Source organism: Pipistrellus hanaki (assembly GCF_964339955.1).
Source record: "Pipistrellus hanaki genome assembly, chromosome: 3".
Taxonomy (NCBI): domain Eukaryota; kingdom Metazoa; phylum Chordata; class Mammalia; order Chiroptera; family Vespertilionidae; genus Pipistrellus; species Pipistrellus hanaki.
The window spans coordinates 12,529,020-12,547,707 of NC_140505.1; the positions used below are offsets into that span (position 1 = coordinate 12,529,020).

At 38.1% G+C, this 18,688-nt stretch overlaps 1 protein-coding gene across 1 annotated transcript in view; it reads left to right on the forward strand.

Annotated features, from left to right (window-relative positions):
• Positions 1-18,688, forward strand: part of DLC1 (DLC1 Rho GTPase activating protein) — a 366,141-nt gene that overhangs the window by 7,448 nt on the left and 340,005 nt on the right. The window contains exon 2 of the mRNA XM_084877009.1: positions 8,438-9,583. Coding sequence (XP_084733135.1) covers positions 8,561-9,583 — 1,023 coding nt within the window. The 5' untranslated portion in view covers positions 8,438-8,560. The remainder of the gene's footprint in view (positions 1-8,437; positions 9,584-18,688) is intronic.

An 18,688-nucleotide genomic window follows, 5' to 3' on the forward strand; every position in this document is an offset into this window, starting at 1 on the left:
GACCAAAAAGTGATGGAAGGTTGGGTGTGTTTCTTGGAAAAGGTGATGTACTACTTATTCCACTGACTTAGTTCATTATAAGTGGTTCATTCTATAATTTACTAAAATTGTTAATGTTTTCCAGACAGTCCAAAGGCCTGGAAGTTATTTCATATATAATATTGTAAGCTTCATTAAGCAATTATCAATAAAGAATTTTAACAGGAATTTTTCCCCCTACCAACAGCTAATGAAGTGTAACGAGTAAATGCCAACATTTGGCAAAGGATGTAAAAGTAGATGGATAATTTTGTGAAGGGGTAAGACATAGACTGCTACTGAAGAAAGGAAATCTATATGAAATCAAGTGGAGAGAAATTCTTACATTATATTATTAAAGGTTTCTCTTTCTCCCATAACTTAGATGAGGTAGCATGAATATTTTAAATAAAAAAGCACTAATTGTTTTTTTTTTTTACTAACCGTTGGCCACCATAACTAGACTCAGAAATGTTTTTTTTTAAATGTGTAGTAACAACACCTTTTCATGCGATTTGTCCATACATTTAGATAAAGATTTAAGAAAAATTGTATCTGCCCTATGATTTCTTGCTGCTCTTAGGCATCTTGTATGGGCAACATCAGTTTGGCAATGAATCCTCTGCCTGTTGCCATTGACTTAGCTGCAATAGGAAGATGCCAAAAGGTATGCAGTTTAGTTTGTTAGATATTTTTTTCTTTGACGTCTCCATAAAAATAAAAAATAAAGAATTTCATTTTAGCCTCCACAAATGCTCACTGTAATAAAGATTTCCTTTGACATTAGTAAGTGCACCTTTGAAGAACTGTGTTAATCTGTGATGCTGTTTCCGTGTTGTTGATTCTGCTCTAATTATCTAATTCAATTCCAAGTGTTCAGGGCACTCACTGTGTGGAAAGGAGACTTCTTGCAAGTAGGCTAAGATACATTAAGATTTCAAATCACTATAGATGTCCCCAATCTCTCCACCTCACTGGACCCTTTTCATGTACAATAGTAACAAAGCAGGCCGGTAGTGAAGGGTTCTTTTCTTGATTTAGCCGCATTCTCTGTTCTTGCAAGACAGCATTTCAGAAAGTTTAACCTACTTTTAATTAAAAGATTTCCCCCCTTATATATTTTCTTCCTTGCTAGAGTTACTGTGAACTTGCTATATGATAGATATGATACATCTACAATATATTCTTTAGAGTAGTAGGGGAAGCACATATCCTAGAAATTTAACATGGAACAGGTAATTAAGAAGAAAGGCAGTAAGGGAAGTCAGAAGTAACTCTGGCTATTCAAGGAAAAAGTAGAAAAATTAAAGAGAAATAGGCAGGACTATTATGACTTTATTTTCCCTTCTATTATATATGTGGAATTGTGTGAAGGTGTTTAACAATTATCCAGATTATCCAGGGGGGGTCAATCATATATACATGTATATGTATATGTATATGTATATGTATATGTATATGTATATGTATATGTATATGTATATGTATATGATTAGATAGATAGATTTTAGAATTTTACAATATATAATTAATTATATTATATTATATTATATAATGTAATGTAATGAAATATAACATCTGTGTTCTGAAAGGAGAAAACAAGATATCCACATTTGAAGGAATGAATCAAACAGTTGCTGTCTTTTCAAAAATTGAGAGTGTGGCATCCACGAAAATTGGAACATAACCGATAATTCCTCTCTTCATATGTATTTACTCATTTTATTCTATTTACATATCATTTTCGATGTCTTAAACTTCTATCCAGGTAATACTTTTAGAAGACTCTAGTTAAGAGGATTGCTCCAGGAGTTCCCAGAAGGGTGGGGAGGAAAGGAAGCCATTGAAGAAATCACTTAAGAACCTCATGAAAAACTGCACTGACATTGGTGGTCAAAAATAAGTACCAAACTGACACCTTGATTTTGCTGAAAGTGTGAGGCAAGTTTGTGTATAAATGTGAGTGTGAGGGAGGGGGATGCTGAGTGGAGCAGAAACAAAGGGGAATAGGTTGGTCCTATTAAATATATTATAGAGCACATGTGTCAAACACAAGGCCCACGGGCCAAATCCAGCCCGCCAGGCCTTGCAATGTGGCCCACACCGCGCAGTCATCACTGCACTCCGCTGTCAGTTTATGACATTGTCAGTTTATGACTGTTCAGTAAACCATTCGGCCCACGATTTAGGCTGGATTTTAGATTTTGGCCCCTTCTCTGATTGAGTTCGACACCCCTATTATAGAGGAACTGCAAGCCTACAGGTATGAGCAAAAGTAGGTTTACAGTTTTTTGTATAGAAAATATATATAATACTAGAGGTCCAGGGCATGAAATTCGTGTACTGGTTGGGGAGGGGAGGTCCCTCAACCCAGCCAGCCTACACCCTCTCACAATCTGGGGATGTCTTACCACAGGCAGTTGGATATCCCTCTCTCGCAATCCTGGACCGCTGACTCCTAACCACTCACCTACTTGCCTGCCTGATCGCCCCTAACCACTCTACCTGCCTGCCTGATTGCCTCTAACCGCCCTGCCTCAGCCCCCACTGCAGCATTGTCCAGAAGGTCATCTATAAGGATGTCCAGAAGGTCATTCAGCTGTCCAGTCCAATTAGCATATTACACTTTTATTATTATAGACTAGGGGCCCAGTGGATGAATTTGTGAACCTTGAAAGGAACTGTGGGTTGCAAGGCTGTGGTTGACACAGGGGTGGGTCTCAGCCCATCCTCCATGCCCCCACCCACTCCCTCCCACCGCTCCTGCCACCACCACTCCCATGCACTGATGGCGACATCCCTGCTTGCACCTGCTGATAGTGTGGAGCAATTGGGGCCATCACCAGCAGTGGATGTGAGCATTGACTGCTGCTCTGATCACCCCTCAAGAGCAGGGGGAGGTAGAGAAGCCCTCAGCGGGCAATCAGGGCTGGCAGTTGCAGCTTGCACCCAATGATCGGGACCAGCACTGGGCACCAGCAGTGGGTGTGAGTGGGGCTGATGCCAGTAGCAGGTGTGAGCACTGGGCAGAACCACAGCATGAAGGAACAAATAATTTTCAGTAACCACCAGGGGTTCACCCTGATGACAGCAACAGGGCGTCTTGTCTTGATCTGGCACCCCCATTCACCTGCTCTACCATCCCTCCATAGCCAATGCCCACCATGTTCCACACACGCCCCCTGGTGGTCAGCACACGTAATATCTACCAGTTGTTCAATTGTTCCACTCTTCGGTCTATTTGCATATTAGCCTTTTATAATATAGGACAAGAATAAACAAGACTAAACTCTGTGTTTCACATACTCGCAACTGTAGACCAACTTTTGCTCATCACTGTATTTACGCATCAGCTCTGTCTTAAAATTCCTGCTCTGGAACATATTAAAAATTTAAATTGTTATTTAACATGCTTTCTGAGATTCATAGATAGGATACTTTTTTCCCTATCTTAAGCAAAAATATTTAGAAGCATAATACTTTTTAAAAATTTTAGCTATTTTTCCTGTTATTTATTTCCATACTTCTAAACAATGTTACACTATTTTTTCCATTTTAGACATTATCAGTTCATTTCCTACTATAGAAAATTAAACATTTGTTCTCTGAAACTACTCTGCCTACCTTCCCTAACCTCACCCCCCAAAAAAAATCTATGCTTGGAAAATAGTTTATCTAAAATTTTTATCAAGTTAGTATTTACTCTTTGCATTGTCTTGGTTACCAAAAAATTTCACAGCTAAGCCAGTAGTATAAAATGATTACATTTCCGTTCTTTAAAACATTTTATAGCCCTTGCCAGTGGGCTCAATTGGTTGGTGCTTATACCAGGAGCCGGTGGGTTCTATTGTCAGTCAGGGCACATACCCAGGTTTTGTGTTCGATCTACCATCAGGTGCATGCAGGAGGCAACCAATCATTACCTGTCTTATATATAGTATTAAGAAATCTAACATTGTTCTGATTCCCAATACCTAATATGTAGTTTCTTTTTTCTTACTCTGACAATATTTATGATCATTTTATTTCTAAATTTCTGAAATTTCACAATAATGTTTATTGGTGTGATCTATTCCTGATCTTTGCATTATTGGATATTCCATGGATTCTCTTCAATCTTAAAACTAAATTCATTAGTTCTGAGAAATTATCTGGCATTCTTTTCCTTTGAAAAATTTCTCCCACTAGTTTTCTCTGAAATGCTCCATAGAAATGTGTGACCAGTGAGTTTTCAAGTTGCAAGTAATTCTCTGGAGCTTAATGATGCTTCTGTTATCTTTTCTAAAGAGGTGATTCTAGAATAGTAAAAATCTAAAGCCAAAAGGAAAGAAAGACTTCGCATATAGAGTAGGAAATACATCTCAACTCTCATTTGATCTGGATGTTTTGGAGGCAGGAGATTTCCCACAGAGGGCCTCATTCAGGGGTTCCCTCCTCTAGAGGCCCTATCTAATGTTTGCACCATCACCAACGCTACTTGAAAGAAAGGAACAGACAAAGGAAGAAAGAAAGAATGATTTTTACAAAGACTTTTAAAAGTCAGGACTTTTAAATATATATATTTTTTTTATTGATTTCAGAGAAGAAAAGAGAGAGAGATTCATTGATTGGCTGCCTCCTGCATGCCCCCTACTGGGCATGGAGCCCACAACCAGGGCATGTGCCCTTGATCAGAATCAAAGCTGGGACTCTTCAGTCTTCAGGCCCATGCTCTAGCTACTGAGCCAAACCAACTGGGGCAAAAGTCAGGACATTTACAAAGACTTCCCAATCTAGATTCTAGTCAATTCAAATGATTTAGAAAATGAGGAGGGAGGAGGGAGAGAGGAAAAGGAGGAAGAGTTGATGACCCCCTCCTCTGTGTTAAATTTTCTGTGGCATTTGTGGCTATGTGAAAACTTAATATCCTTGTTTACATGAGTTTCTACCATAAAGTTGTAAGCTTCTTTAGGAAAGGTAGAATACAGTATATTATTTAGGTTTATATTCCCAAGGTTTAGCACAATGTCTATGGCACTGAATAAACATTAGTTAAGGAGTGATGATGGGCAGACAGTGTTGCCATCGGTTCTATAGCCACAAGTCCTTCATTTTTATCATGTTCTCTCAGGCTATAGAGTGACCAGGAGTGATTTTCACCAGGCTCTTCTTCCTTAGGGACAATTCACAAACAGGCCAAATGATCATTTGATATCAGATATATGTCAGTGATTCTCAATAGAATCTATTGGTCTGATGTCATTTTTTAGTATGATTACAATTAATTTAAAAATAAATTCTATATGCTATAAAGTACTTACTTTATGGAGTGTTCATGCTACAAAATTAGCCAAAACAATTCATTTGAAATAACTTTGTATCTAAACATCCTATGCACTAATATCACAAATAGTAAAGTTGGACATTCTGCAATTATTTTTCTGAAATGTTACATAATTAGAGGTACACACAGTTTCTTGTACTATTAATACAGTGGTGTTTGAACACATGCATTTAAGAAGTGAAAAATCCCCATGGAAATTCACTTCATAAAATCAACACCCTGGAATGACCTATACTTTTCCAGATCCTTCATCCAAATCCTCAGCAGCTGAGCTCATTCTGAATGAAATTTCGTAAAAAGGGCTTACCCAAAAAATGTAATAGAAATTTACAAAATAAGTAGTCAGTAGTTAAAAATATAATTTTTATTTGTTTTTGTTGATTTCAGAGAGAAGAGGGGAAAGGGAGAAAGAGAAACATCAATGATGGGAGAGAATCATTTATCAGCTGCCTCTTACACAGCCCCTACTAGGGATCGAGCCCGTAACTGGGCATGTGTCCTGACCAGGAATCGAACCATGACCTCCTGGCTCATGGGTCAAGGCTCAACCACTAAGCCGTACCGGCCAGCTTAGAAATATAATTTTAAATAAGGCATTCTGATGAGATGGTCCATCGGGAGAGTCAGAACTTTTACAAAGACTTCACATCTTCCTGGCAGGATGGATTCTAATCAATTCAGATGACTTAGAAAATGAGGCCAATACGCTGAGATATGATTGAAAAGAATCCAGTGTTCCATCTTATTAAGATTCTGTTAAGCTTTCAGATCATGGAGGCAGATTTTAACCATAAATGTTATAACTCAAAAATTAAATAGGAAGTATGAATAAGAAAGCTTGTAGAGATAACTTTTTTTAAATCTATCAGACCACAGGATATTATGGAATGAGCACTCAAAATGCAGTGATGGTTGTCATAATAATAATTAGGACATTTTTCTTGAAAGAAAAGACAATGTACATTCATAGGAATAATTCAAAAATAATTTTTAAAAAAAACCTAGATTAGAAATTAGAACAGAGCACTTAATACTATGTTGGATATTTCTAATTTACAGTCTTTCTTTGTAGCCAGATTGTCTCAGAACGTGTTGAACTGCCTCTCTTTGATAATATAAAAATATTTACATACTTGCCAAGGTCGAGTCAAATAAGTTAGTTAATATTAAGATAAGGTCTTAAAAGCAAAATTTAGTGTACTCTGTTCTCTAAGGGGTTAATAATTTCTTAGTAAAAGAAATGAAGCCAAAATTCAGTCTCAACTGAAATGTAAATGAGGCTTAGGAATGACACAGTAATACCACTTGGCATTTCTTAAGTTAGCCCTCTCTTTCTACACTGGATAAAAATAAAGAAAAGAAAGCATCTAAAACAGAAACTCCCTATTACAACCCAAATTTGCCCATAAAAGCAAATTTTTTCTGACCTGCATCTATGCGTTTTTTCCACTTTCTGTAGCCTCCCACACTGTAATGACTTATGCATGGGGTTCAGGGTCTTTCTATTTTCTTTTGCATGGAGAATGAATGCCCACACGGAAAATGTGAGTGCTGACCATTTTTTAAAGATGATCACAGACCTTTGAGGGCACCAAATAGTATCCAGAAAGGTATCTGGTCAGGCTGAGGAACCAATTTCTAGTACATTCCTTAACTTCACTGGTCTTCACAGGATGGGAATATTTACCTTTCTGGCATGTGCTTAGAGCTTAGTCAGAATAGCTTGAAGTTTTTGGTGAGGAGTCAGTCCTTTTCAATAGCCTGAAGTGACCCAAAACCAGCACAGCAGTTAATCTTGTTTACGGCTAAAATCAATAAGCCAATCCATGTTATGTGCTGAAGGTCCCCATGTGGAGTCAACACTAGAAGTGTCTGCTTTGTGAATGGGATTTTTCTTTTACAGTCCATGAATTTGCTTTCATTACGGAACAACATTTTATAAGGCTGAGTTTACACTGGCATAATTTGTTTCCTTTAACTAAGGGTTTGAATAATTCAAAGGTAAAAAAGTATGGATACCAGGGATGTGTTTATATTCTGACCTTATCTTATGCCTGGTTTTCTTGTTTACTTAAATTTTTATGGCCGAATTCTAACAGAAGTATACAAACTAAACTCCATACAAGCCAAAGAGACTGAAATTTCTGAAGAATTATCCTGATTGCCTTATCATGCTCACATTGTCCTTCTGGGTCCCCTGAATTTCTGCCTACGGAGTTTAGTTTTTATACATACTACAGATATGTGGAAGGAAGGGGTGGAGACAGGATCTCATTGCACGGAGACGATGAAGTGTGTTGGCTACCTCATCCTGGCCTTAGAACCAGGGCCTAGTTTGACTACTGGCTTACTTCCTAGATGTATCTATAGCCGTGAACAAGTTATTGAATTTCTCTTAGCCTCAATAATGCTAGCTAGCTAGTAGCAGGAATACTATGCATGTAAATGTATTCATCCTGAGGCATTGTAAATGGTATGTGCTATGCTGTCTTATCCATGAATTATGTGTTAATATGAGCTAAACTGGATTATTTCATGTTTCTTAGTCACTCCCTGGAGTGAATACATCCTGAGAGTTTGGGATCTGTATTAGCTCTTTCACACACTAATACATTACAAATGCTGTCTCTATAGCTCAGATTTTGCATGCACGGTTCCCTAGTGGCCTTTGTTGAAATTCAAACCAAACAGCAAATAGATTTCTGTCAAGATTTGTGTTCACAAAACTAAATGAGGAAAGCATGTAAGCTAGAACAACAAGTGTCCTGCAGTGAATTTTATCAAGTATTGCAATCCAAATATTTTCTTACTGAAGTTTTCAATGTCCAGTAGTTACATCTTTATTCGTTAATAGATTGATCAATCCACCTGCCTTTTAAAATACTGCCCGTGATTTTTTATCATAAATATCCACTGTGAAATTTTCTTCTTATATCAAGCTGCTTCTAAAAGAATACTATTAAAGCTATTAAACATAAATTTTATAAACTCTCTAATTTGATCTTTCTAGCATAGATTAAGTGCTCTCTTTTCCAAGTTATATTATCAGTTTAGAATCATGTCCTGAACTATATATATTTTTTTAAATTTTAATAGGTGGTGAAATGAGGAAACTCACTGTCTTCTTCAGTCAGCAAATTTGAAGTTCTTTCATCGAGTTCCATCTCCTTTGGCCTCACATGGAATGTATTTCTGTATCTGTTGTTAAACTACAATGACATGTCTGTAGCTATCAGGAAGAGAAGCTGGGAAGAACATGTGACCCAATGGATGGGACAGCCTTTCAGTTCTGATGATCATAACACAGCATGTCATCATGGACTCGTAGCTGACAGCCTGCAGGCAAGCATGGAAAAAGATGCAACTCTAAATGCGGACCACAAGGAGAAGTGTGTCTCCCTACCGGACTGCTGCCATGTATCAGAGCTGAGAGATTTTCCTGGGAGGCCAATGGGTCACATTTCAAAGGAGGTGGATGAAAGTGACAGCCAGGAAGGTGAAGATCAGTTTCTGTCTCTGGAAGCCAGCACGGAAACCCTGGTGCATGTTTCTGATGAGGATACCGATTCTGATCCATGTCTTACAGAGGATAAACAGATCCTAACGTCCCACGGGCACGAAACCTCAGACCAGCACAGCGTCCAAGGAGCGGGCTCCTTAGTCCAGACGCTGCCTACCACGGAAAGAAACCAAGATTCTTACAACTCCTGGGGAGTGGCTGGCGGAGCTGAATTGGCCCTCGTGGAAGCAAGTGGGGAGAAGAAAGTGATTGACATTATAAGTAAAAGCCTGGAGCTTTGTAAGGATATAAGCTTAAGTGAAATAAAAGATGCATCCCAAACACATGGATGTGAGTCGTTGAATGTGAAGGACATCGTGCCTGAGAAGCAATTGCTTAATTCTGCTGTGATTGCTCAGCAACGAAGGAAACCCGACTTCCCCAAGGAGGAGCATGAAAGAAACACCTGCTGTGCGGTGCAAGATGAGTTTTTCGCCGGTCCCTGTGCAGACAGAGGACTGCTGTTATCAAAAGCAGATACTGAGGGCTGCCTTCTGCAGCCTCCTTCCTGCCCTGGTGGAATGTCCGCAGAAAATGGCCTGCAGAAGGGTGGCTTCTCAGAACATCAAAACAAATGTCTTCCAAACGTCAGCTCCGGAGATGGCATGCGGTGTTTACACTCCAAGGAACCTCTGACCACCCAGGAACCCACAGAGAATCAAGTCAGACTTCGCAAGAGAAGGGTAAGGCACATGTGCAGATTATCTAGCTTTTGGAATGTTGTGAATACTCTTGTTCCCATCACTTATTATTTTGGCAGCGTGAAAGGGATATGTAGATGTTTCTTTTCCCCCTAGAATGTAGCTGTGTGACTCAAAGAGTGTCTTCTTGGGGAAACCATCAAAATATATAAAAATTAAAATAGGATAATCTATCCATTTGAGTAATCAATGGTTTATGAACAATCTGTTCTGGGTCTGTATTGAAGACAGAATTGGTTTCACTTTCTTCAATTGGAATCAAATACCATGAGAAAGCTCACTGTTCAAAGCCCATCTAAAGAGTGACTCTATTTTTTTTTAATCTAATAACATTTAATATTTGGCTTGTTTCTTTTTCCCTCTGAAAAGCATATTTTATAAAAAAAAAAAAAAGTATAAATTACATACTAAAAGTGATCCTAATATATATATGGCAACAGTACCCCGGCCCCCAAAATATGCTGATGCTATTTTAAATGTTATCCTCACACATTTGTTATCAATGGGTATATCAACTTTTTAACTCTTGACCCAAAAGGGCTAATAAGTAAAATTATTTTTCATGCCCAGGCCCCCTGACTAATCCTGTAGATGCCATGATCCCCTAAATAGTTTCTGGGTGAGGGAAGCAAGGATTCGAGTGGGGCTACATGAAGCATGGGTTAGTTAGTGAACTCTTGAACAAAGTTTGCCTTGTTTTTTTGGATTCTTCCAAAAATCTTCCCACAGTGTAGTGCTCTATAATCCTGATGTAAATATAAATATGATTTCTTCTGTAAATCCAATGTGGCCATTGGCATTGCAAAACAATGCAGATTGGATACCTTAGTGTGACATCCTTGCCCCTCTTTCAACATAATATGAATCCACAATTGCCATTCTAGCAAAGCTAATGTTCTCAGTTCTGTTCAACTGAGCTATCTACAATGAGAAACAAAAATCTCCCACTCTCTTTACGGTGAAGAAATCTGGTTTCCATAAACTGTGGTTTTGCTAACAAACTAGATCAGTGACATGTCATAAGTCAGTTTAAGTGAAGTCAAACACTTTACAGCAAAGATCACGGTACACCAACTATAGGCCAGCGGACCATTCTGTGCTTCTGGCCAACTCTTTCTGCTTTGTATAAGTTGTAACAAAATGCTAATGCTCCATAAAGTTGTTCAGATTGGAATGCTCAGCTCACCTTTTCAGAAATTTTCATATACCCTATCAAATCTGTTGGAGGGAACGCAATAATGACATAAGAAGGTATTAACCGACCTATGACATAGCTCCCCAAAAATAAGACAAACCCTGCCCAACTGCCGACAGAAACATTAAACATTCCAGAAACATATGCTCACCACTTGGACATTTATATCGATACTAAGAATGCTGGGAAGAATTTGCTCTTGGATGTGTCACTATAGCATGGTTGCATTATGAGAGCTGTAATTATATCCATCTACAACTTCTAACTTAAATACTCTATTTTAAGCATTTCATCATTCTGGAGTACTATAGCATTATCTGGGTGGAACATTTACTTTGACACCACAACTCATTTGTGATGCCTTGTAATAAACAGTATTAATAACAAAATTTTATGTTTGGAATTTACTCTGGAAAAGTATGGTTATAGGAGAAGCCTCTAGAATAAAAATGTGTAGGAATTTTTGTTCTATTTGGTATTGCTGAGTTAAAATACCTTTGAATTGGCAACTGGCCATTTTAGCACCTTACCAAAAGAAATAACAAAACAACTTCATAAAAAATATATATGCACAAAGACGTTCATAATTGTATTGTGTATTACTGACAAAAAAGAAAAAAAACACATTTCCACCTATAATGTATAATTATTGCTTATAATGACATGCCTATGCCATAGTTAATAATAAAATTTTATATATAAACTAGGTTACAGTTTGGAATGCTATGCAACCATTAAAATGATGGCATGAAATCCATGTACACTAACTAAAAGATGATGTTCACAACATAGTATATCTGGAAAATGACAGTGGAAGAGCAATATGTATAGCATATCTCAACCTTATATGACAAAATGTGAGGATGCAGATATATACATATAGAGATATAGGGACATATAGATATAGGCATAGATTTGATATAATTATAGGCTGGGGTATATGACTAAATAGGGATACATCAAATCCCAGCTAAACAGGCACAGAATTGTTAATAGCAGTTACTTTAAGAGAACAGAATCAAAAGGTAGAAGTGGGGGATTTTCACTTTTTACCCTATATAACTTTTATAAAAGGTCATAGAGGTTGTGTGGTGAAATGCATATAACTAATCAAAGTACAAAAAGATAATATTGAATATACAAACTACTTGAAGCTTCTTTTAAGGGCACCAAAGAATCCTTTAGTTACCATGTTTACTATTACTTTTATTAAACAGAAACAAATATTTAAAGTTCTTCAAAATATCAACAAGAGTTTCAATTAACTACTCAATGCTAATGCCAGTGCATCTAGTTTAAAACAGCAAGCCTTGCCCTATCTGGTTGGTTCAGTGAATAGAGCATTGGCCTGCAGACTGAAAGATCCCAGGTTTGATTCTGGTCAAGGGCATGTACCTTGTTGCAGGCACATCCTCAGGAGGGGGAGTGCAGGAGGCAGCTGGTCTATGTTTCTCTCTCATGGATGTTTCTACTCTCTATCCATCTCTCTGTAAAAAAAAAAAAAAAAAAAAAAAAAAAAAAAAAAAAAAATTCAATTATTTTTTTAACAGTAAGCTTTTTGAAGAGACTTAAGCTTGCTGTATTTGTGAGATACAGTTTCATGCCTAAGGTATTAGGTGCCAGATTCGCAAAAGACTTTGTTTAATTGTCTGTATCATTTATACTATTTGTTGGCGGTAGCTATGCTGACAGCTTTAAGATTAGAGCTTGAAAAGGTGAAATGGAACTTGAGCTAATAAAAATTTTAGTTAGAGAACTTTAACCAGCTCATTATCTGATGGTCCTGTGAGTGAACCAAACCCTTCACTGAATTTATGAGCATGAGTTTTTTGGGGGTTGCTTTTTTGGGGTCAGCATTCAATCAAGATTCTAATACTTGGAGAAAAAAAAAAAAACCTGAAAACAAAAACAGAGCTTATAAGAGTGATCCTTAGAATGTACTAAAATAGAACTCATTTATCATTTCTGGAAACCTACAAATCTTGGCAGGCATTTATTGTATTATATAATATTTTTTCTGGTTTTCCAGTGATTTTTTGCCATCAGGATAGCCACACGTCTATTTTTTTTAGGAGTTTCCATTGGAGAGGACTGCATTGTAGTATATGTAAATATTAACCTCTTAAACTAACAATTCCCCTAAGTATGACGAAATATATCATTGAAGCGAAGCCACTGAAATCAAAGGAAAACCAAATAGATTATGAGCAGACATTAGAAATGAGCCCTCCAGAAAGCTGTGTGGCGTAGGCCCAGGGCTTATAGGGTGTGGGTGGGTCCTTGGGGTAAGGCAGCTGGTTAAGAGCAATTCTCAGAGACAAATTCCAAAGCAATCTGGAGGAGGGAGACAGTCTAAGAAGTGGTCTCTGTAAACTAAACGAGATGTGAAGATGGAAAATATGTAGGGCAAGACTTGAGGTTAAACCTTTTTTAGAGAACTAGTGTATTTGTTCTTGATGGTGGTTTACTAATTAAAGAGAGTCCAACATTCAGACTTCTCTGGAGGCTATTTAAATCGTTCCCAAATTTTTGAATAACCATAATAGTTACACAAATGTATGAACAGATTTTCATTTGCTCGCATAAAACAGAATCCATATTACAAAGCAAAATATACTCCAAGAGATCATGCAAACACGATCTGAACTTTGAGTAGACACCTAGTTGCACATTTGAGCACAAACCTCATATTCCAACGACAAACTAAATTGTATCATTTATGCTACAGATTTGCCTGCTATCACAGAAAACCAGCATAGAAGTGCCTCGAACATCTTTCTCTCACACACACACATAATAATTGTATATAAGCAGTTCTGGATCCAGGTGTAGGCTCTATGTTTCAAAACCCTAGACCAGGGGTGGAAATGTCCCACCCATGAACCATATAAGGCCCGTGAAATCATTTTGTCTGGCCCTGGCAAGGCATTAGGGGTGAGTTAATTAAATGTTTAACCAAATACAGCAAGCTAAGTTTTACGTTGATAATTCTGTATGGCCTGAGAATGATATTATATACCCAAATGGCCCATGGCAGGAAAAAGGTTCCCCATCCCTGCCTTAGACCCCTTTTATCTAACTGCTCTGCCACCTTAAGCCCTTATCCATATTCAAGTCCATGGGAAGAAAGGTGGGGATGGCCACACCTCTGTGTGAAGGCGGGCCCAGAAGGTGCACACTTTTTTTTTCTCCAGAGAGGAAGGGAGAAGGAGAGAGAGATCGAACCATCGATATTGAGAAAGAAGCATTGCTTGGCTGACCCCTGAACACCCCCTACTGGAGATCAAACCTACAACCCAGGCATGTGCCCTAACCAGGAAGCATGTGCCTTGACCAGTAGTTGAACCTCGACCTCCTGGTTCATAGATCAATGTTCAACCACTGAGCCATGCTAGCCGAGCAGTACATGCTTCCTTTCCCTTCATATTTCATGTGCTAGAACTTAGCTTCATGGCCACACCCAGCACTCATGGCTCTGAAATGGAGGCTGCATTTTGGCCAGCAGCTGTCTGCTGAAGACTCTATTATAAAGGCAGAGATAACTCATCACAAAAATATGTTCATGAACAATATCTTAACATAAATATACTTCAGTATATGGAGTTGTGCAAGGAATAAACAGGCTGCATGTGTGTTCTGTGGCATTCTGTACAAACACGTGATGCTTTCATTTCACACTACAGAATACCTTTCTGTACTAGTAAACTCTTTTGTTTTTTGAAATGATACACTTTTTCTTGTGAAAAAAATTGCCCAGGAGCTAAATATTATACTGTATATACTGTAGTTCATCTCATTAATTACCAATGACTGAAAAAAATCAAATGTTTTCTTTTTACCCTATTTTTAAAAAATATATTTTATTGATTTTTTACAGAGAGGAAGGGAGAGAGATAGAGAGCTAGAAACGTCGATGAGAGAGAAACATCAACCAGCTGCCTCCTGCACACTCCCTACTGGGGATGTGCCCACAACCAATGTACATGCCCTTGACCGGAATCGAACCTGGGACCCTTCAGTCCTCAGACCGATGCTCTACCACTGAGCCAAACCGGCTTCAGCATTTACCCTATTTTTAAAATATGTGTAAATTTGGTAAAAGCACACCTATACAATATCTAAAAGAACCTTCTCATTCCTTTCTATGACTTTCTTGTTTCTTTCTCTTAAATGCCTATATGTAAGCTGTGTAACATGGGAGGTTAACATTGGCTCATGGGTGACACAAAGAACATAGCAAATTATGCGGGAGATAGAACCAACCTACCATGGAGGCCAGATGAAAGATTATAAAAGGGAAGGAAAAACTTGTATAAGAAACAAGAGATGGTTAAGATCCCCCAAAAAAGTATGTTGAATGATAGTCAGGACTGCTGGAAGAATTAGAGTTTATCAATAAGCCTGATATTAGAGGACATAGAGAGAAAGAATAGGAAGTGGGTTAAGTATATACAGGGTGTGGCAAAAGTAGGTTTACAGTTTTGAAAAACATGGAGTTTATTCTTATATTATTATTTATTGATTATTGTATTATTTTCCACATGAACATCTGCAAACCTACTCTTGCCCCACCCTGTATAGCTTGTAGATAGATTCATAATAACATTATGATTTACACACAGGGCTTATTAAGAAGATGGTATTGTTTTGTTTTGTTTTAATACATTTTTATTGATTTCAGAGAGGAAAGGAGAGAGACAGAGAAACATCAAAGATGAGAGAATCATTGATTGGCTGCCTCCTGCAAGCTCCCCACTGGGGACTAAGCCCTCAAACTGGGCTTGTACGCTGACCAAGAATTGAACCCTGACCTCCTGATTCATAGGTCGACACTCAACCATTGAACCACACAGGCCAGGCCCCACTCTGTCTTTTATGGTTAACGTCACTTTGAGGACGTTTGGAATGGAGTGGAGAGGAGATGACAAGAATAACAGAATAAGAGATTGAAAGACAAGTGAGGGTAGGAGAGGAAGGGAGTTTGCTGAGAGAGTATCAGACAATAAGAAATTTCCTTTTGATTTCTATCATGAAAACCACATACAGTAAGGAGCTTTGTTGCCAGGTGCCTTTAAGATGGAATAATATCCTCTGAATGAAAGCAATTAGATCTGAACTTTTCTTGTTGCAGCTATTTTTTTAAGTTGTTATGAAGTGTGATGGACCTCCGTTCCAACAGAGACTTGGACCAAACCTGCAGATTTACATTATTAGCAACAAGATCATTAATAAGTTCACATTTACCCAACATCGGTTTTTATTGGAGCACGAATTAATACATTTTTATGATGTTATTTTAAATAATTAATAGGTATTCCAGAGCCAATTGCACCTTAAAGGCTACGGTAACAGTGAAACGTTTAGTTTCTTCCGCATGGATTTCTGTTACCATAAACCAGGACCAGCTTATTAATCTTTTAATACCAACAAAACCACCATAGATGTTGGCTGCCTCCCTCGAAGAAATGCCAATATCCACAAGAGTTGGGATAACTAGCATACCCTACATAACAGGGCACTGCCTCTGTTATCTGGGCACCAAACCCAGTGCTGCCAACAGACTCTTGTTTGTTTTCTGGCTCATGATCTTAGAAATAAAGTCCTTCCCTGTTGCCAACAAGATCTCTACTCCACAGATACGTTTCTAACTGTAGAGAAAATTATAGTGCTATGTTAAGAGATAACCTCACAATTTTCAAAGGAAACATAAGCAAATAGGAAAGTACACTTGTATTCTTTCTTCAGTTCTGTCTCTACGATGGTGTAGGAATAAAACTAGTGATTAATGAACCTCTTCAATTTGGGGTTCTATTTTTTGAGCCAGCAAAACTTCAAAAGGGTTTACTGCTTTTTATATACATTACAAGTTAACCCGGATGTTTAAAAGAAATTCAAATGGCATAATTATTTGGTCTGGCAAATGAATAGCTTGGTTGGAGCTTGATTTTCTAACCAAGCGATTAAGCAGGGGCGGGAGGAGAAAGAGCACAATCTAAATGGAAGGTGCAATTTCATCTTCTCGGGCCTTATATGTCCCTGAAAAGTCGAGATGAGTCCCTACGTCAGAAGACAGCTAGGAGCATAAATGAGATAGAAAATGTGATGAAATAGCTACTGAGTTCAACCACAAGTTTGATCTATTTTTTTTTTTTTTAACCAAAATTCGAGGTGAGGATTTGACAGGTAAATAACAGAAGACTTGCAGAACTCTATCTGGGAGTAGGTCAAATTCTAGCAAAATTTATATTCACAGCATGTATACTTAGCCAGGGTCACTGAGTACTTGAGTTGGAGATTTGCAAAGGACTGCATAGCCCATGATAAATCTCCATAGCTTCTATGTAGAACAAAGTAATGAAGCCAGTGGACTCAAACTGCTTCCCTCCTCACTTAGAGCTTTGTAATCTTGTATGTTACTTATTCTCACTGTGCCTCAGTTTTTTTTATCTGTATAATGGAATCCTTCACTCTATTAGGAAATTTAGATAAATTAATATATAAAATCACTGAAACAGTGACTGACACAGAGTAAACAGCATGTGACTTTAACTACCGTGTTTCCTTGAAAATAAAACATCCTCCAAAAATAAGACCTAGCGCATGGAAAGATAAGACATCCCCTGAAAATAAGACCTAGTGCATCTTTGAGAGCAAAAATTAATATAAGACACTGTCTTATTTTCAGGGAAACAGGGTAGTAATAGAAGTTATTCTTTGTTTACTATATTTGCCCTAGTTATAGATCTGAGAGTAATGTAGAAAGCCCAAAACTATGACAGGAAATTTAAGGATAAAATAAGTTTACCTAAAAATATTTTTATATAGACATATGTAAATTATATGCACAAATGAATTAATTTTAAATATCTGTAGTAAGCAAGCACAACCTGAGATACAGTGTCAGGCTTCCTGCAGTCAGTAAGCCTCTTCACTGAGACTTGGAGTAGAGGAAGTGAACAAACACACAGGAATTAGGTGGAAGCTACCTGCCCCAGGGACATTAGCAAATTGGCTGCTGGTGCTCTGCTCCCACGTTTCTAAAGGAAGTGAAAAAGGAAGCCAACCGGAAGCAGGCTCAGCTCTGTGATAAATAGCACCTTTGAGGCCTGTGGACCATTTTCTCTGCCTCCCCCACTTCCCCCTAAGGCACGGGGAAGTGGAGTTTGAGTCAACACAGCTGACCAGTACTACCTTAAGAAACAAACAGCTAAGTACCACATGAGCACACTCATTGGTAGATTATAATGAACAACATAAAGTGATGAACAATAATAGATCCAGATACATAGAAGCATCCAACGGGGGAAGGCAGGGGAGAGTGGGCAGGGGTGGGGGAGGGGGTGAGAGGAATGGGGAGGGGGGTAAGAGATCAACCAAAGAACTTACATGCATATAATGGACACAGACTATAGGGGCGGGGGTGGGGGGACTGGGAGAAGACAATGTGTAGAAAAGGAGACATATGTAATATGTTCAACAACAAAGAATTAAACAAACAAACAAATAAACAGAAAGAAACAAATAGCTGAGCCCTTGAGTGCAGAGTAGCTGTTTTTCACAGTCTGTAGATGGGACTTGGATTTTTAATTCATTCCTCAATAACATTCTTGACATTTTGTCTTCATTTTGCTGTAAGATGGTAACATGAAGTTTAAGGTTCTGTCATGAGTTCATTTACCCAACAAGCAAGACACTGTTCGGCAGCCCAGACTCTTAGAGGCAGCCCCCTACAAACCAATACGGGATGAGGCACAGAGAATTTGCTTTTCATAGGTTCGTAGAATGTTCCAGCTGGAAGAGACTTTAAACACCCTTGCTTTTCTCTAAAACTGGAGTAATGTGTGTGTATTGACAAGGCCAAAGAGCTGTAATTTGGTGCGTTAATAGTGGTG